This window comes from Hippocampus bargibanti, linkage group LG01 (assembly GCF_051943395.1).
Source record: "Hippocampus bargibanti isolate YZ-2025 linkage group LG01, ASM5194339v1, whole genome shotgun sequence".
In the NCBI taxonomy this organism is placed as follows: domain Eukaryota; kingdom Metazoa; phylum Chordata; class Actinopteri; order Syngnathiformes; family Syngnathidae; genus Hippocampus; species Hippocampus bargibanti.
In genome coordinates this window covers 13,318,417-13,339,304 of record NC_142734.1, presented here as the reverse complement: position 1 = coordinate 13,339,304, position 20,888 = coordinate 13,318,417, and the positions used below count along the sequence as shown (strand labels likewise).

General features: G+C 39.8%; 1 protein-coding gene and 1 pseudogene across 3 annotated transcripts; both read right to left on the bottom strand.

Annotated features, from left to right (window-relative positions):
- Positions 1 to 1,765: 1,765 nt before the first annotated feature.
- On the bottom strand, positions 1,766 to 6,157 carry LOC148903173 (microtubule-associated protein RP/EB family member 1-like). Of its 2 annotated transcripts, none has more exons than XM_088997512.1 (7): positions 5,998 to 6,157; positions 4,984 to 5,125; positions 3,829 to 3,974; positions 3,555 to 3,756; positions 3,361 to 3,470; positions 3,128 to 3,280; positions 1,766 to 2,668 (listed from the first exon to the last, which is right to left on the bottom strand). In XM_088997512.1, exons 2-7 carry the CDS (start codon positions 5,102 to 5,104, stop codon positions 2,624 to 2,626), a joined length of 777 nt encoding a protein of 258 aa, XP_088853638.1. In that variant the 5' UTR covers positions 5,105 to 5,125; positions 5,998 to 6,157; the 3' UTR covers positions 1,766 to 2,623. The 2 variants fall into 2 exon arrangements, with proteins under 2 accessions (XP_088853638.1, XP_088853646.1); XM_088997520.1 differs by having other exon boundaries at positions 3,561 to 3,756.
- Positions 6,158 to 7,316: 1,159 nt separating this feature from the next.
- Positions 7,317 to 19,406, bottom strand: LOC148903172 (DNA (cytosine-5)-methyltransferase 3C-like; annotated as a pseudogene). The gene is made up of 18 exons (XR_016115101.1): positions 19,383 to 19,406; positions 18,266 to 18,431; positions 16,617 to 16,679; positions 14,554 to 14,670; positions 14,161 to 14,250; positions 13,669 to 14,031; positions 13,421 to 13,465; positions 13,239 to 13,318; positions 11,597 to 11,709; positions 11,345 to 11,528; positions 10,510 to 10,594; positions 9,744 to 9,889; positions 9,566 to 9,656; positions 9,325 to 9,473; positions 9,164 to 9,249; positions 8,643 to 8,712; positions 8,131 to 8,252; positions 7,317 to 8,000 (listed from the first exon to the last, which is right to left on the bottom strand). The product of XR_016115101.1 is annotated as a DNA (cytosine-5)-methyltransferase 3C-like (transcript).
- Positions 19,407 to 20,888: the final 1,482 nt, after the last annotated feature.

Below are 20,888 nucleotides of genomic sequence, written 5' to 3'. Positions count from 1 at the left end.
TATATATGTATATATATATATATATATATATATATATATATATATATATATATATATATATATATGTATACACACATATATATATATATATATATACACACATATATATACACATATATATATATATCCCCACTGTCCAGACATGGCGGTGCTGGACATTGCTATATGTCTCTGCTCTCAGGTTGGGAGCAGAGGACTACTCCCTGCGGCTCCACTGATTGTTCCTATTGTCCTAACGACTGGCCTGATTGCCCCACTTGCTCCGGTATCACCTCATCAGCATTACTAATCCTATGTTGCCTAAGCAGGCTTCTGTACGAACGATCCAAATTGAACCTCAGACCACCATATCGTTTAGTGAAGGATTTCGCTGTTTTATGAAAATCGCTTCTTTACTCCCCTTTCAAACATCTGTTCTTTTGCTGAGATTTTAACCTCGTTGTCGTCAAATGAGTGGTTGCTAGCTTTTAGGTGCATATGTACTGCCGATTGAGGCCCACTAGTATTATATATATATATATATATATACAGTAAAGTCTCGTTATATCGATAGTCCCGGTTATATCGATACTATTTCTATGCACGCACGGAGAAAATTACATGCAAACAGGATCGGATATATCGATAGTCCCGGTTATATCGATATTTTTTCGGACTCCCTTGAATATCGATATAACGAGACTTTACTGTATATATATATATATATATATACATATATACACACACACACACACACATATATATATATATATATATATATATATATATATATATATATATATACACACATATTTATATATATATATATATACACACACATATATATATATATATGTATACACACACATATGTATATATATATGTATACACACACATATGTATATATATATGTATACACACACATATATATATATATATATATATATATATATATATATATATATATATATATATATATATATATATATATATATATATAGATGTATACACACACACACATATATATATATATATATATATATATATATATATATCCCCACTGTCCAGACATGGCGGTGCTGGACATTGCTATATGTCTCTGCTCTCAGGTTGGGAGCAGAGGACTACTCCCTGCGGCTCCACTGATTGTTCCTATTGTCCTAACGACTGGCCTGATTGCCCCACTTGCTCCGGTATCACCTCATCAGCATTACTAATCCTATGTTGCCTAAGCAGGCTTCTGTACGAACGATCCAAATTGAACCTCAGACCACCATATCGTTTAGTGAAGGATTTCGCTGTTTTATGAAAATCGCTTCTTTACTCCCCTTTCAAACATCTGTTCTTTTGCTGAGATTTTAACCTCGTTGTCGTCAAATGAGTGGTTGCTAGCTTTTAGGTGCATATGTACTGCCGATTGAGGCCCACTAGTATTATCCCTGCGATGTTGCTAGTCTTTTTTTGAGAAATATAGTCTCCCCAATGTATTGCTCTTTACAATTTTCATTCTTACAATGTATTGAATAAACTACATTACTTTTTTGGCAGCCTATCTGAAATGAAAAACAGTAATGTACAGTATATCTTCGACATAAGTTGCTACTTACTGCATTGGCGCCATCATGTGGAAAATTTGGATAAAGGTATGAAAATGAAGAGCTGGCAAGCACTCGTTATACTTTACTTTGATATCATGGTAGCCATGAAATTATGTAAATCTAATGAGTGCATAAACTTTGCTGGGATGTTCTCTCTCCAAACAACCGCCGACACAGAATGAGGAAACTGTATTTGCAAACTATTTATTAATGAGAAGGCAGAAAAAAAAGCTACACACAGGCACTGTTTGATTGTGCGCAACATTCACTTGTTTCAAGGCCGTCAAAGCATGAGACTGCTGCACGTCTCAAGGATTTGGCAGGACTGTCTTGATCGACGAGCTCAAATTTTTGCACCACTTTGGCACCCAAACCCCAGAGCAAGTTTCCGGCAGGGTGCTCCTAGGATAATGTCAAGATACATATATCTTTACACACATGCACCCGCACACACGTACACACCCACACAGTACAATGACCACACTACATTTAACTTGGTTGGACTCTCAACACAACATATGACACGGCGCTGTTGGTTTGTCTTTTTTGACTATGGATAAAGACAGAATTGATCGTCCCACACCAACAGGGACCAATATCCCCAAGATAATTTGTTAAAAGTAAAAATCCTATCAAATATGGACAGCATAGAACAAAACTGTAAGCTGATTCTTTTGAATAGTTGAACCAGTTGGGAATGTAGAAACAGAAGGCGGATAGAGAGAAACAGAGACAAGGAACCTGGTCGGTAAACTGAAAGTTTGGACTTCAGAAGACATCGTTGAGAGAGGATCATTAAAAAAAACTTACGGTACACATAAGAACACACATACTTAGAATTTTCTTACGTAAATGCACAGAATTTTCTTCCACTCATGTATAAGAAATATCAGGTACTTCCCAGCACGGAGGAAGCTTGTTGAGAGAAGAATTAGGAGTCCGGCAGCAGTCTGTTTGCACAGGACTTGAGCGAGGACGTCGAAGATTGGCCACGCCGTCGATGTTTAGATGTCATAGGGGGAAAAGCAACTGGTGGTCTATTGGTGCTAAAACTCTTCTGGCTCTTCGGCATCTGGAATCTCAAATCCCTCCTGGAGAAAAAGAGAAAGTGCAGAGTGAATTTAAATAAAACATCTGGAGCCAATCTTAAAGGGAACAGGCAAAACTGATAAAAACGTAGGACAACTTGCTGTTTGTTTTGCAACAAAAAAACGAATTGAGACAGATTTACATTCATGTTCTATCACCATTACACAATGGTCGTACCGCTTCCTCACAGAAACAAATGAACGCATATTTTCTTCAAATACATTGTCAACAGATCTACACAAAAAGTGGATATTGGGACAGATCTGCTTGTGAGTGCATGGATGTGAGCTGTGACCGACAGCAGCTCCTGTCCTCACCGGGTGTGTTTTACTCCTCTCATAATTTCAAAAAATTGCATCAGTGATAGTACCTTTTCTTTCTCAGGTTATAATTTCATTGTAGTATCACAGACACACACACACCTTATGTAAATCATTTGTTCAAAACAAAACGAAACTTACATCTACAGCATAGAGAACGTCCACAATCCTCTGCAGTGCGGGATGGCCCTGGCCTTCATTTTCCTGGCAAATAAGCTCGATGTTCCGCAGTTTACCGAAGTAAAAGTCTCTCTCCCTCTCTATGTCCTGAACGGTACACTTCAGTTCCTCCAGCTGTACACCAGCACACAAGCATTATTAGTCACACACTGGTGACACCAAAGATTTAGACTTTTATTTTTATTGTAATTTACTTCTGACAGGTTCCCTGCCCCCTCCTTGTTGACGGTGGCACTTGCAGACTTCCTGCCAGTTATGGGTACCACCTTAGGGGCGACTTTCGCGACTGGAGGTCTCTGAGGAGCTGAAGAGAACAACAAGAAATGAATTGGATGGAGAACGATGAGATAGAGTGGGGACAGCATGTTTGATGAGCGGGGGTGCCTACCCCTACCCATGGCCTTCTTGGGGAGCTTGTTAAGTGCTGATGTGGCGGCATTAGGCGGAGGTGTCACATCTTGGCCCTTCCTGGCCTCCACCGGGTCATACTCGCTTTCACAATAGTTAGCATCAAAGAACTTCTTGAACCATTGCACAAACTCAAAGTTGTCTTGGAACTTGCCTTTCACGAGCTTGTCCACTGGAATGATCTAAAAGAGAAACATGTGTAGTGCACGCTTGGCCTCAAATATTGACTGTACCTGAAGAAAAGAGTCACTCACTTTGTCGATGTTCATCTTTTTGAAGGCAATCTGGAGGAGCTTGAAGTTGTGGATATACTCGTGCTCCAATTTGGCACCAAATTTCACTTTCTTCACAGGAACCGAGCCCGGGAACAACATGTCCATAAACTGACAGTAGGTGGCACCTATGCAAATAAATACAGTGATGCCTTGAAATAAGAGTTGAATTTGACCATGCTCACAACAAAAAAAATGAACTGAAATTCCATTTTGAGTCACATAAAACCCCAAATTATTTATTGGCTTGAGATATTGATTTAGGTCTAGCTGTGAAATTACATCGCTGAGACGGAACACTTCTTGATGTGTGAAAAATGTTGTATTGCCTGGGTTTCTGCCAAAGTCACGTCACTGATTCATGTTTGGCGATTCGCAGACTGACGACGCATCACTTCCTCTTCCTTTGCCGTCTATGCACACTGATTCTCTAAGTGAGGATTTCATCTGTTGTTCTTACTTTTCACACAATCTACAGATGTTTGTTTGTTAACAGGTCCATGTTTGAGGCATTTTAAGGCAACTTTGACCGTAATATCAAGGAGCATATACACTGCCCACACCAAGTGATCATTCTTGTTGACATTTGATATTGTAACTATACTACTTGTATCAGGACACAGCCAGAATCAACATATTCCAAAAAAACTACAACATCTACCATATTAAATTTATCAAATTTCTAAATCTCAAGTAATGTAGGGAAAAAGATGCCCATTTCACGGTCAGATCAGAGCATTGTCATCAAATGGTGAGTATAGTTTTTGTTTTTTTGAATGTTGCTGTGCCGATGAACATTTTGTGTTTGGGAGCCTTTTACTGAGTGAGTTGCTTGTTCTGTAGCCACAAAGGGACATAAGTCTTCTTGTGCCGGTCCCAAGCCCGGATAAATACAGAGGGTTGTGTCAGGAAGGGCATCCGACGTAAAAGCTTGGCCAAAACAAACATGCGGATCAAACCTCTAAAGATGGAGGACACTGATTTGCTGTGGCGACCCCTTGAAGGGAAAAGCCGAAAGGAAAAGAAGAAGAAGCAACATACTTGAGGCTCAATCTAATCCATTCATAAAACATTGGACATGTATAAATGTGATGTGTGGCATGTACTACTATCAGTAATGACGATTATGAGTCTTACCTGAACACAACATCTCGATCTTGGTGAGGTTCATCTGTAGAGAGTCATTGATCCACACGAGCATGTCGTGGCGACTCAAGTTTTCGCTAGTCACCGAGGTGGAGTAGACATTCACAGCCATTGTTTGTCTGTAAGCAGATCACTGGAAGAAAAAAAAAACAAATATTCAATAATTATATATATACCAGAAAACAAAGGGAAATTGTTGACAATTTTTTTATTGAAAAAAGGGCATTTTTTATTTAAGATGTATGGCTACTTTACAAAGGACTGCATAAATGATGAAAGAGGCTAAAACCTGAGGATTTGGACACTTTAAACTAAAAATCATTTTTTCGATTATCAAAATAACTGAATAATGAAATGATGGATTATTCGGCTAATTTTAACACCTCTGAGCACAACTTTTTTTGAGATGATTAAAAAATATGTGGGCCTTGAAGAGTCTGTCAATTACTGCTAGGAAGGACTCTCTCGATACAAAACAAAATAGGGTGGTTGAAAATTATTTTTTTTAAAGAGAACAACACATTGACGTTACATTCCCACATTCGCGTCCACCTTAAAGGGCGGCTTTTCAAAGAATTCCAAGTACAGAAAGATGATGACCTTTATGCAAGTATTATAATTTACAATAAACAAGCGGGTAATTGTATCACAGCTGGTTATTCTTGACTATTTGGCCATGTGACAAACTTGAAAAGGAGTGATTTGAATGTGTGTGACACAAGAGGGCCGCGTTGTTAGCAGTTTAGCTCAAATGTGCTAAAGGCTCTCCAGACAGACGAAACCAGGAGTCCAACAAAACTTTCTGTCATTACGACTTCACACGGTTGGAACTCATCTCCACTAAACCGACGTGTTACTGTTTTAATACGTGTGTGGGTCGAACGTTTTGTTTTGAAGTAACAGGGAAGTGAGACAGGCGAGTTTTTTTCGCTGTCTCAAGCCGGCCACTGTCGCTTCAACGCAGAGGCTCGGTGGAAGGTTAGCGACAGTCGACGAAGAACCCACCTCGATGGCCAGAGCTCTTACTCGTTCCTTTGTGTTATGTTTGGAACTGTTCGGTCCAACTCAAGTCCACCGGCAGCGGAAAAACTAAATAAAGCGTTTGGGTTTTTCCCCCTTCCTCTTTTAGCTCTACTTTCTTCTTCGACTTATTTTAGCCTTAACGTCAACGTGCGAGTACACGCTCGCTACCTAGTGCAGTGGAGAGGCGAAGCACACAAAAATAACGGAATACAGCACTGAACAAAAGTGTACACAAACACACGGATCAATCTAGAAGTGACATCCACACACATAAATGATCCCAAATTAAAAAAAAAAAAAAACACACAATGCCATTTATTTTTCATTTCAATGTTTGATTTGGGCTTTTGTACAATCTTTGGCCGCACAGGATTAAAAATAAAACGGTAATATTAAACATGTTAAAAACAACAAAAGAAAAAAACGACATCCAGGTTTTCAAACGTCAAATACTCTAAATCACAGGTGTCAAAGTCAAGGCCCTCGGGCCAAATCCGGGCCGCCACATCATTTTTTTTCGGCCCACGAAAGCAAATCAAACTTGTTAAATTCCATGATGATTGCTAATATCTGAGCCAAAATTTCATATTTTTGGATATCAACCACAATAAAAGTCATTATTCTCGACTTCAGATTTGAAAACGAGTTATTCATTAATTTGCTGTGTGCTCTATATGTAATATTTGAAGGGATTTAAACATTCTAATGGGTTCCTCAAATTCATAACGGCCCTACAATGTGGCCCGCGGCAAAAAATGACTTTGACACCCCTGCTCTAAATGAAAATCATGGGTTTGGAAAATACAGTGATTTTCACAAAAGTAGGTCATGCAAATACATCAACAATGTCTTAGAAAAGGCAATCCACTTACTGGAGTGGACCACACATTGTCCTGACCTGACACAATTGAGATTCTGTGGCATGATCCAACATTACAAGAAAATTTCATATTTGGAACATTTTTAGAAAATGTCCATTATTCTCGTGACCAATGTGCACGTCTGATCATTTACTCAGTTTTAAAAGTAAACACATCCAAATGTGCCATCGGTTATTGCAGACTGCATCTTCAATATATTACAGAACACAATGAAGAGGATGACTCCAAAAATGTACTCATGCTTTGACTACCCATAAATGCTATACGTCTCACAAATTTGGTGTGAATTGATATAGATAACTCTTCTGAGTTAAATGGAAGCAAATTGCACTGAATTTAAGAAAATATAAAAACATAAATGAAAACACACTTAAGAAAATTTTGATTAATGGGCAATGAAGAGTGGACACATTTTGGGGGATGTATACAGTTGTAAGAAAAAAAATGAACACTTTGGCTTTGGCAGCAGTTATCTCAAATGTTTTTTTTTGTAATCACACATGGAAAAATGAAAAAGAAAAAGTACTGAATCTGTTTTTAAAAGGCCGAACGGCTTTTACCAACACTTCATGAATCTCTTCACATTAAATCGAGTCACGGTTGACTGACTCCTGACTCTATCTGGGTCATCTTTTTTTCCACCCTTCAGTAAAAGTATGGGCACAGTTTGTTTGTGTGTCATTAGTTTAAAAAGGTTTTAATGCAAAGCAGTTTTTATGACCAATTTATGCAGAAATCCAAGCTGTTCGAAAGGGTTCACGTACTTGTTCTAGCTGTTTAAATTTTATGCATATATAAATGTAGTTTTCTGAACCGACACAATTGCAGGGAAGAATACTGAAAAAGGCCAAATATTCCTTTTTTCTTTGTTGTTGTTGTTTTTGTTTGAAAGACACTCTGCGTCACTCGAGGGACATGTGTGGCAGTGGCTGGGCTGGGCTGGGCATGCTGGCGGGGGAGAGCTCCTCGCAGGCAAAGTAGTCCTTGAGTGGGGCAAAAAGGTGCCGGATGACGGGAACACTCCAAGCCTTGCCCAACACCTTCTGCCTCTGCTGCCGGTTCATGTTCCTCACATCCGTGTAATGCTTGGGAAAGCCAAATATCCTAACAATGGGTCACAGGTGAAAACTTTAGTCAGAATTTGGCCCGCATACATTTATTCACCCAATTTTTACAAGCACAAGCGCACACGTGCACACATACGCCTATTCACACAGGCACACAGAGTCTGTACTTTTCCAGTTCGGTTATCCAAAGGTTGTCTTCTTTGCTTTGGTAGAGGACTGGAAGCAACGCTACATTTTTGCCCTGCTTCAGTGAATTTTGGCTGGTGGTGATGGTTCTCACTTTAGTGAACTACAGGGAGACCCAAAAAAAACAACAGCTCTGTTAACTTGGCACTCTAGCTGACCGATAAGTGGTCAAGCATAAACTACGCTTCAAGTTTCCTATGCATTTAATTGAGAAAACAAAGTAGTTGACAATACAAGACTGCTAAGGAACCGTGAGAAAAGGATGTTTATAACATTAGGACAGTTAACTCATGCAAGTGCAAACAATAAGTGCCAAGAGGCTCTTGTGAATAGAGAAATCTGTCACTGTGCAAAGTTGTATGAATTGACTTACTCGCAACTCTGACATGCATCAACAAAATTTTCAACACACTTTTGAGTTACTGTGACTGACAACGGAACAATAAAGATTCCTGTGTTCTTAAAGCAACATGGTGTGTGTAAAGTCACTCACCTTGGCTTCCCTTCCAATCTCCAAACAGTCTTGCAGGCTCAACTTGTCACTCTGAGATGCTGCAATGGGCCTGGGAGACAAAACATCACTCACATGCAATGAAAAAGGTGACATGATACATCTAAGTGTTATGGTGTTCTTTCAGTAGATTGGACACATCCCCAATCCAACGATCCTTTTCAAAAATGTAGTTCAGGGTTCCCCCGGCTACTCCCAAAGGAAGCTGGGATAGGCTGCAGCACCCCCCCCCCCCCCAATCCCGTGACCCTTGTGAGGATCGGCGGATCGGAAAACAGATGGACTACAAGGTGCAAATACACCATTCATTGACTTATTGTCTGAAAAATACGGTATGTTTTGTGAAAGAAAATGACAATAAAGTCATCTTTTTCCCCCAAGAATAAAACTTGAGGTGGAGGGGTGACTGGCTGTAAAGAAACGTGTGAAAGATGAAAGATGAATTCTTTACAATGATGAGATTATCGATACGTCAGCGTGAGTATGTGATTCATGTTAGTGACCTGCTCATCCCTGGAATGTTCCCCCAGAAGTAGCGTGCTCTGTGGGCTGGGCTCACTTTAACCGCATCCACCAGAACCGGGTTGCACTGTCAATCGAGAGTGTCAGTTCGCCATTGTGAGGGGAGGGAGAACAGATGACAGGGTGGGGAGAGGAGAAGAACCTCAAGAAAGCGGCAGATGTTGACTTTGTCTTGTATGTTCATGAAGACGACATTCTCAAAGAGCCAGAAGAATGGCCGTTGGTCGTCTTCTTTGGGCTTAAGCAACTGTAGGATGCGGTAGAAGTCGAAGAAGAGCCTGCCTGAACCCTCTGAGGAAGGAAACACAGACATTTCAGAAGGCAGTGATCTTGTTAATCTCTGAAGGAAATAATCAGTAACTCTGGCCCATTAATCAACAGACCGAAGAGTCCCTTTCTGATGGGGTTCACAATGGAAAGGTCGTTACAAGGGCTTCCACCAATCAGCAAGTCAAAAGGACCCAATTTCTCAACCTATAAGGGAAAAAAGTGGATTTGGATGTAACTGAATTCAACTTGATCGCACTGTTTGTATGTGTGTGCGTGTGTGTGTGCTCGTACAAGTTTTTTGGTGATGCATCGGGTGTCACCAGCATGGACGATCTTCCCGTCGTGGTTAACGAGCCCGACTGCGATTGAATCCTCACAAATCTCTGAGGCGACATACGTGTGGATCTTAAGGCCGAGGTCCTTCAAAACCTGGTATCCTGCGACAGGACGGGCCCATGTTAAAGCTAGTGGGGAACACTCAATACAGCGGTTGTTAACATATTCCCACTTGGTCTGAACACTGCACAATGAGGTGTAAACAGCAAAGGCGAGAGTGCTAATATGGCATCAATGTGTCAATATCAGGTGTGAACCAGTTAGCATGTTCAAACCAACATTACAAAACGTGAGCTTGTTTCCAGGATCTTTACTGTATTATTTAGTACTGTTGTTGCATTGTCATGTTTGCACCCATTAATTACTGTAAGCAACTATCACTTCTCATTCTGAAACATGTTCAGGTCTGATAATGAAACATGCTTGCACCTGATAATAAAGCATGTTTACAATTAATATTGAAAAATAATCAACTCTGATCCTGAAACATGCTCACAACTGATGCTAAAACATGGTCACACCTGATAATTGCCACACTCAAGAAGATGCAATTCTGAAACCTACTAACATTTGAGACGGAAACATAGTCACCTCAGATAGTGACACATGTTCAAGATATAGACTAAAACATATCTTATGGTTACAATAAAAAATAAAATTAAATAAAATGACAATAACAATAAAATTGTCATGGTTTTGGTACATGTGTGGATGTGCTGACCTGTTGCAATGCCGTCGAAAAGTGAGAGAACTCGGATGGGTTTTCGTAGCTTCGTGGGGATGGACGGGTAAACGCGGTGGGGCTCCTATAGTGGGAGCGGACAGACGACAAAATGGAAAAATATTTCAAACATCACGCTTCTTATAATTCCTTAATTCTCAAGCATATCTGATTGTATTAGACCATAATTAATGTATTTCAAATAATAAATATTTGCATCATAATTAATTCCCCCGACACCTAAAATGCCGAATATTTACATCATATTAAATATGCCTCACACTTGGATTGGGGCATTACCACGTCATATCTATCAGATATACCATCGCGCAGCGTTAATTTAGTTTTATAAGAGCCAGAACCGCAGCCCTCGGTGAAGGAAACGGGGAGTCTGGCATCAGCATATCACCTACGTACTAACGGACCAAATCATGAAGATATTTCAAAGCAAACAAAATAATTTTCACATCTATATAAAAGTATGTGCACAGTAGAGGGATCAGAGAGAGGATGGTCAGGTTTATGGGATCCAGTTAGTACCCATGGCATCATCCAATCAAGACTCAGATTCAAGTTTGCACAGTCTGGTTTTTATGGGAGCTACACTATACAGCAGATTTTTGCAGACAGAATTAAGCCATTGCAAAGTTCTTCAATTGATGCAGTAGAACATTGCTTCTCTGGATTAAATGTGTCTGTGGAATGATTAATTATGGGACTCCTATGCACAGGAGCGCACGATTTTGGTACTATGCAAATGAGGGCAATTCAAAACTAAACAGGCAAATGCTGATACTTTGAAATGTGGGACAAAGGATGTCATGACAAGACTCACAAACTCCATGGCGCTGTTGTTAGCAAAGAACTGCTGGACGCGAATGCTCCAGTCCTCTCTGGGAATGAGGGCGCGGTGAGTTTGGTGGTCCTGACACAAATAGCAGATCCACGGGTCCACATGTTTGAGTGTGTCAAAGGTCCCGTGGCCCACCAGGATATTGAGGCAGTCATTGCAGTAGGATCTTGGACAAGAGGCAAAGTGGTTGGTGAGTGGTCTTGAAGGAAGGCAAAAGATGATGGGCAAACAGACCTGCAGCAACCATCATTCCCGCACAGAATGACTTCTAGGCCATAGCAGCAGATGGTGCAGTAGGACTGGTAGCCATCTTCGTCGTAGCGGTAGAAGGTCTCCGTGAAATTATCCTGCAGCAAAGCATTGTGAAATTGTGAAGTGTACAGATTCTTCAGAGTTTAGGAATCAAATCTATGATAAGGCTTTTTGTAGTTTCAGTCGTTGTACTTTCCATCCATCTATCATTCCACTTTGAATCCACTTATCCTCACAAGGGTCGAGGTGTACTGGAGCCTACTGTCATCGGGCAGTGGGGTGGTTAAATCCTGAACTGGTTGCCAGACAATCGCATAGACGAAAAACCATCCGTGCTCACACTCATACCAAGAGACAATGTAGAGTGTTCCGTTTAAATGCCATTGATGTTTTGGAATGTGGGAGGAAACCGGAGTAACAAGAGAAAACCCACACAGGCATGAGGAGAAAATGGAAACTTCACACAGGAAGGCCACTGCCAGAATCGAACCCTGAACTGAACCCCTGCACAGTAAGGCTTGTGTGTTAAACACTCAACACTGCACCGTGGAAAAAAATGTCATGACGTGAAGTAGACAAAAATCTCATGTTCAGCTGAAAGTCACATTTTGGGGGAAAATTAAATTGACAAAAACAGATACCAGGAAGAGTTAAGGTTGGACTGGCATCCAAAATCAGAATCAGAATCATCTTTATTGCCAAGTATGTAGAACACACAAGGAATTTGTTTCCGGTAGAACACGCTGCACTAGTATCGTTGTCAAAAAAACTGCTAAGTGGCACTATACAGTTCCATTTTGGCTACTGTTGAATATAAAATGAAAATCCCATTTACCTGATCGTGATGATGGCAGCAAAGGAGTTCCAGTTGGATTTGAAATGTTTTTCATTTTAGTTTAAAATCGCTGACATTAAGGTGAAGGTAGTGGGACTGGACAAAATGTCTTTGCTGACCAAAACTAAATTTCTTCCCTGATTTTCTTATGGTGGTTGGTGAATACTTTTGGTGCATTATACTCCCATCTTTACGTTAAGGTAAATGGAAATTTCAAAACCAATCAGAATTCCATCACTGATGTCAACTCATTTAAGGAATTGGGTCTTTGTGTGACAGTCTGAGCTCTGATTTAAACTCTTTTATTCAGTGACGTGAGGAGACCGTAGTGGTGTGCAAATCAAAAACAATGGAAAAACATAGAAAAAAAAGGAAAGATGACGGCTGAAGAAACCTTCTCATCAATGGACCACTCCTGTACGACTGAGAGCTTACACAGATGAAAAAACAGGAACGTCTCATCTTTCCTTTGGTAGGCTACATGTTTCGATTGAAATATAACACAGTAATTTGTGGGTCTTGCCAATTGGTCAAAATCCAGTAAAATGTTTGCGATTGAGGGGTTTGCTCCAAAAAAGTGCAACATACAGTGCAGAAAGTATGGTAAGTGCCCTGACAGTGGCTCGTGATCAGTACAGAGTCTGGCCTGCCTCTTGCCCTGAGTCAGCTGGGTCACCCAAGTGTTGATGTCTGACTCAGTTTATGATAGATGGAAGTAATGTACACAACAACTGGCCCCACGGTTTCTTGTCCCATTATTTGGCTACTAGACTAGGTGACCAATCTTACTTTGCACCTCAAGCAGAGACCTCCTTTGAAGAGCGGGTGGAAGATCTTCACATTGTCGCTGCCGCAACACAGACAGTAGCCTGCGGATGGAATGACAAACTTCATTTCAATACAAGGCGCTGAAAAGGATAACAGATTGCCGATGGGATTTGTGGAGGCTTATCTTGATGGAGCACACAAACCTTCAATGTCAAGTTTCATGTCCACAATTCTTGTAATTATCTCCTCTGCACACAGACAAAGATTTTTTTTGCAACATATAAATGAGATGGCAAGAAAGACTAAATCACTCAACTTGAAGTGCATTGGAAGTGGGGGACCCTTAATTTTATAGTCTTATTAGAGTTATTTTACTTAATGATCCAGTAAATATCCTTCCATCCATCCATTGAACATTTGTAATTTGTGCTGAGAATGAAACCAATCTCACCTCGGTGTGCCTGGTTGCGCTGAGTGTAGGTACCGCTGCTGGATGGGGTGATCTTGTTGTACACTCTAGCTAATGACTTCTTCTTGTGTAGATGGTCTGGCGAGTTTTTGACATCCAATGTCATGCCCAGCGGAATGTTAACATCCTTTGACCACCTCTACCTACCTTTGCTTTTCTCACACTCGTCTTTCTCCTCCTTCCCCCAGTCACAATTGGTTGTGGATCTTTTCCTGGAGATGCATTTCTTGCGTTTCCGCTTGGCGGTGCTTTGCGGGCTCTGTGATGGTGTACTGGTGGAGATGCTGGTTTCTTTCTTCAGTTGGTTTGTTATTACTTTTTCTATGATTCCTGATTTGATCAAGCCTTCATGAGAAGCAATGGAAAAGCACTTATTGAAAATAACTTGATCATTGATTGTTTAAGTAAAAACGACTTCTCAATTGCAGAAAGCAAGCACATTGGATGAGAGGCGAACGCATCGATTTGTCTCACATTTTTGAAATTTTGGCTTTGAATCATGCCTCCCGCCGCTTTGTGTGGAGTTTGCATCTTCACCCCACGGTTCCAGGGTAGCAATGGTCCCTGCCACATTCACAACATATGTCAGGTTCACTGAAGATTGAAAGTTGTGGATTTGTAGGTGTGAATCTGATGGACCAACAGTCGAACGGGATCAAGCTCAGCAAAGCTGTGAGCTCAACGAGGAAAAGTGTGAGGGGAAATTCAACAAATGAACATTTTATGGAAAATCACATTTCACTTGCCATGATGTAGCAAACAACATCCAAACTTCTTGTCAAAATAAGTGTTGCCTTCATTAATTTCTCGCGTATTCTGTTTTGATCAAAATATTGGGAAAAATAAGAGACAAAAGTATGCTTGTACCATTGTCACAGGCCGGAAAGTTGGATAAGTTGATGTCATCAAAATCATCATCTTTCTCATCGTCACTGCTCAACACATACATTAATTCTGCTGGAGATTCATTTGAAGCTGGAATAACTGCAAAGACAAGAAAGCTGCAGTACTACTCGTGACATCTGCTGATGTTTCACCATTTCTGTTCAAGAGGATGTAAATGTGACATTCTCATTTTTTGTATTGACCTTTTTAAAACGTTTGGACTGTGATGTTCAGCTATATCTAACATGGATTATCACATGGGTCATGGGTCCCCAACCTTTTTGAGTCACAGACCAGTTAATATCTATATGTAGTCAGACCAGTTAATATCTATCTATCTATCTATCTATCTATCTATCTATCTATCTATCTATCTATCTATCTATCTATCTATCTATCTATCTATCTATCTATCTATCTATCTATCTATCTATCTATCTATCTATCTATCTATCTATCTATCTATCTATCTATCTATCTATCTATCTATCTATCTATCTATCTATGTCTATGTATATATCAGTGACGTGCAGTCAGGGGAGGCAGGTGAGGCACAGCCTCACCGGTCATCATGGAAATATCAAATGAAAAAAATACATAAACAGTTATATTTATTTAGTGATTTCTACTTTAAAGTTCTTTTCCATTTAACTTCACCGTTGAATTGTTTTTTCAAAATCGCAGAATTTTTACATTTACCGTTCAAATACTGAGTAGAGACGAGTGGGGAGGCACCAGCCGGCTGAGCCTCACCGTGGATTGCGCAATCACTATGCTAACTGTGCTGGCTTGCTATGCAGTGAGACCGCATTGCTCTCCCTCTGCATATCGCTATTAAAGTGTTCAAACACTTTTGGTATATGAACTAAATTTCTACAGTTTAGCTGGTGTATATAATGTAGAGTCACTTTACATTGTAAACATTGTACTACAGTGTTTATTTTATTTTAATTTTTAACTTTCAGTTATTGATGCCTTTCTTCAGAAGGAGCGGCACATGGACTTCATTTCTAAGTAAAGCTAACACGATAATCACATTTTTTAAATTCTTTTTTCTATGCTACAGTTTATATAAAGAATGCTGACATGACATTTTAAACAAAACACGTTAACTGTTGCCAATCAAATGGTGAATAAGCTACTCTGTAGAGTTCATATGTTTGTAAATCTGACTGTGATGACGTCAGTGCCTCACCAGCCATGAACCTCACCGCACGTCACTGCTATATATATATATATATATATATATATATATATATATATATATATATATATATATATATATATATATATATATAGAGAGAGAGAGAGAGAGAGAGAGAGAGAGAGAGAGAGAGAGAGAGAGAGAGAGAGAGAGAGAGAGAGAGAGAGAGAGAGAGAGAGAGAGAGAGAGAGAGAGAGAGAGAGAGAGAGAGAGGCACAAGCCGAAACAGGAAATTATCTTTCGTTTTATCTGGTCATTTTGGTCTGAAAAAGTTGGAAATCCGCCGATCTGCGGAAAATTCTCATCCCTGATATTGTGATTTGGAAGCTAATCAATGGGTTGGAAGGTGTTAGTTAGATGGTGGTTTATTTGACTCACACTCAGAAAAAAAGAAAAAATACACATCTTGGTGTGCCCCAGTACCAGTATGTGGAGTGGAGGATGGGGACCTCTAGTTTAGATTATTTTACATATTTAATTTAAAAAAGGGCGGGGAAACAAAATTTCCACAGGGAATGTCAAAAATACCGGAAAAGTAAAAGTACAAAATATTGACAGCAGCATTTCACCTAGTTAAAACCTGATTTAAGTTATCTGAATAATATGCATAACAAAACAATGAAAGTAGCTACTTTCACTGTTTGTTGGCTGTGACCGCTCCTATGCCCACTCAGCACCCCGCTGCCTGTGCTCGTCTATGGAATAAACAACGTAGTAACAAAGGATATGTGCATGTAGCCTGTATGGGTGTGGTGAGGAGTGCTTCATTTGCATGAAAACTCAACTCAATGTGCAAAACAACAATCATGGAATGGATGGAGGTGGAAATACTAGATCTTACTTTTTGACTTGAAACGTTCCCCAATCCGAAATTGTGTGACCATTTCTGTGACGTCAATCACGTCTAACAAACAAATGAAACAAAAATTAACATTGGGCGAGGTTAGCTTGATTATGAACATAGAGCATTTGCGCCACACTGGAAAAAGCAAAAAATGAATACGATGAGAAAAAGACAATACATATATGAAGGTAAAAGCAATTCTAAAAACACATTACTGCATAGATTTCTGTAAATTATCTCAAAAGATTAAAGTTATATTTTGAGGAAAAAAAATATTTATTTTATAAGATTAAAGTCATATTTAAAAAAAAAATATTGCACAATAAAGATGTAGTTTTTTTCAATAGAAACCAGTTTTTTAAAAAATCAGTGCATACTGAATTTTTTATTATTGTGCGAATAAAATGACGTTTAATCCCATAAAAACACTTTGATTTCGAGATTAATCGCAAATTTTAAAAAATATTTAAATTTTTCAAGAGAGTTCATGTTAAACATTCCAAAACGTGCCTCATTTTCCCCAGAAAAAAATATGAATCTTTCAATGTTAAATCATTCGCTGCTGTTCTTTTCATGCCTCTACTTTCTTTCCTTTCCTCTTCCTTTCATAACTCTGCTGCGGTTAAATGTAAATTTCTCCACTGCGAGACACATAAAGGTAAATCCAATCCAATTCCCAAATTTATTCAAGAATTGAAAAGTGTGATGTGGAGCGCCATTGCCGAATTTGTTTGGGTTGTGGTTTTTATTGCGGGGTGCCAATACATCGCTGGTCAGACCTTTGGCAATGTTTTCCCCTTCTATGAGGGGGCAGCATTTGCTTTTTTGTCCATGTTCGTGGTTTGTTACAGCTTCAGCTGTTGATAAAGCGCTATATAAAGCAATATGTATGTATTGTATTGCATTTTGTACAGCTGCCCCCATTTCAAGCTCAGATAACTAAAGACCAGTGGTTCTTAATCTTGTTGGAGGCACCGAACCCCACAAGTTTCATATGCTCATTCACCGAACCTTTCTTTCAATGGCTGTGCCCAATAACTGCAGACGAGACTGAGGGGTGGACCTCTACGGCAGAGGATCCAAGGAACCCCTGAGACCGACTCACTGAACCCCTAGGGTTTGATCAAACCCAGTTTAACAACCACTTCTCTAGACACATTTAACTGAGGAATAAACTTTTTTTCTGATGAAAGAAGAGAGTCTACGATTTCTTACGCTGAATTGAATGTTTATGTAGTCCTAAAACTCAATATACTGTGGGTCCTGCAATTTGAGTGAAAATGACAAAAACCCTGGCACTGGAGTGGACACATTTTTGCACATGGTCTGCAGTGAATGACTTTTTGATTGTTGTTATTTAGGAAGAGTTGATAGACTTAATTGTTGTATTTTTTTATTATTGTGTCCAAAATTCCTTATTGTTTAGGAAATATCTTGAAGCAAATCTATTTTCTGTAATGTTGACAAATACAAGCAGCATTCTGTGCCAAGAGACATGAGGGGTGTAGGATAAGTGGGAGACGTGTTCCATCACTTTTCCCCAAAATATTTGAATTTAGGTCAAAACTATTACCAGTAGTTTTACCAGGTAGCATATTTTTTGTGTCTTCCAGTGTGGCCCCAACACCCCTTGAAGAGTGTCCCACCAGATGAATGGTCTGTGTTGCCTGAGGAATCTGAATCACACAAGTCCCATATAACATCTTTATCCTTTTCTTGCTTGGCCGTGACCAGCAGTTCATGTGCAGGAGGCAACGTTTTGGGTGGCTCTTCTTCTCGATTGTCTGGCAGAGGCCAGTTGCCCGTGAGAACCTTCAAACAGGGAAACGCAATTAAATGCAGCGATAAGAGGGCATTGTTTGTTTTACTTTATTTTTTTTTTTTGGGGGGGGGGGGGGGTGTAATCTCAAGGCATGCGAGAAAAACGGGGAAAAAATTGATAATGTCTTTTTTTCGTGTGGATGTTATCTTGAAAAGGTTAATTCGCACACGAGGATTTTCGTATTTGGCAAGACTGACTACCAAACGTAATGGATCACGGGATAGTGAACAAAGCAGGAATGAATATCGTGGTATTTCAACATTTGTTCGAAAACGGACTTTAAAGTACGTAAAATATACAGTATATCAAACGAATCAGGAAAAATAACATAATTGTACAATTATTATTGTCGTTTCACGCAGGCAGACATACACGATAAATTCTTCGGTGTTGGTGACCGAAAGTGGCGTTTTCTCGACGCGGAGAGCAAAATAACCAATAGCATCAACGACATTGGCGCATTTCCGTAAACTGTTTTGGGGTCAGATTGGATTCGCGTTTTCAAACATTGGTCGTACTCGCACCGAACCCAAATCAGACGACCGCAGATATCAACACCAAATAGCTGCTATTTATTTTGCTATTTAATATCCGCATGGCGAAAACCAATCCAGTGAAAAACTATCGATCAAAACAATACCGCAAAACACGATGGATAACTAGCAGATGAGATGCTTAATAACGAAATTTGGCACCGACGTTTGTGATATCATCCCATTTTCAATTGATTAAGTAAAATTGAATATAATACCACAAGTCACTCAACGAAATGAAGTTACTTCCATTCACGTGAACGTTTATCTTCGCCATAAAGTTATTCAGTTCCCCAACTTAAAACCAATTCGGAGTGTGCAAGTATTGTGGTTAATTTACCCAAACCATTGTTTTGAAGCGAACTGAAGAAAATTTAAAAACTGAAAAATGCCTGTTTGTGGACTCACCATGGCGGACTCCCTCAGCGTGGACTGGGCATTTAAACCAGCTGAAACAGAGGGAGCTTGGGGCCACTTCGCCTCAAACAATGATCCCCACCCTGGCGCCAGCGCCCCCCGCTGAGCTCATGGCCCGTATTGCCGTATTAACCTCTATATCTCAAATGTAATCATTTCCACGAAAAAAAATGAGCCGTAAAATGAAACTAATGAACACACTATTCAGACTTTCAAGGACAACCGACGCCTCTGAACAAGTTGTGTCCACAATTTGTAAAATCACTTCAAATGACTTCTACTGAGTGTATTTTACAAAGATTCCACCGCATATAGCTATATTTTACGTTTTAAGACTCGCGCTGAATATTCAGGAAGTCTTGTTTTCAAGTTGATTACGATGCCTGACCTGACGTCATGTCTGGAACATCAGAAAAACGTTTTATCAGAATCAGAATCAGAATCATCTTTATTGCCAAGTATGTAGAACACACAAGGAATTTGTTTCCGGTAGAACACGCTGCACTAGTATCGTCGTCAAAAAAATTGCTAAGTGGCACTATACAGTTCCATTTTGGCTACTGTTGAAGAGTTCAAAGAGTTAATGGCTTGGGGGAAGAAGCTGTTTAAATGTCTGCTGGATTTGGTGCACATGGATCGGTAGCGCCTGCCTGAGGGGAGTAGCTGGAAAAGGTGGTGGGCAGGGTGCGGAGGGTCCAGTAGGATTTTCCGCGCCCTTGTTTGGATAGCATCTAAAATACCCAAAACACGCAGTATGATATTTTTATTCAAATGCAAAACACCAAGAAAAATGACTTAAAGTGACCAAAATCTGCAAAAAATCGAGCTGCGAATTGGCCATTTTCAGAAAGGCCCGCCCCCAGTTCGTGACGTCACGCCAAGACGTCTTGCATTGCTGGAGAATAAAAACAATGGCTTCAGATTCGGATAATATGCTTTCTTGTTACACATCCAGTTATGAATATGATTCAACTAGTTCTGAAGAGGAAAGCATACATGTTTGCAATCGATTAAAGGATTTATTCCGTGTCATTTTGAGGCAAACGGGCAGGGGGGAATGTCGCACCCAAAAATGGAATCTTTGTAAAATACACTCGGTAGAAGTCATTTGAAGCCATTTTACAAATTATGGACACAACTTGTCCGGAGACGTCGGTTGTCCTTTAAGGTTGGCGATGTGGTAACACCGACGGTACTACTCGAGCAAAAACTTGCATGAAGGCCCACAGCGGCTAGCTACGAACTAATTAACCGTATTTCCACACGCAAGTTGCAATTACAATGTACTTTGGATTTCCTTGTGTCTCTCTGCATATTTGAGTGCAAAATCTGATCTGAGTCGAAGTCACAAGAAAGGATGAACAGTTTTCGATGTCAAATATGAAACAGAAAAGAACCCATGTTGTGACTGTTCATCTCGTAAACATCATGTACCAGATAGGTAAAGTCTGAAGTCACAATATTCAAGTTCCAAATACGTTTCTGGAGCAAAAGTCA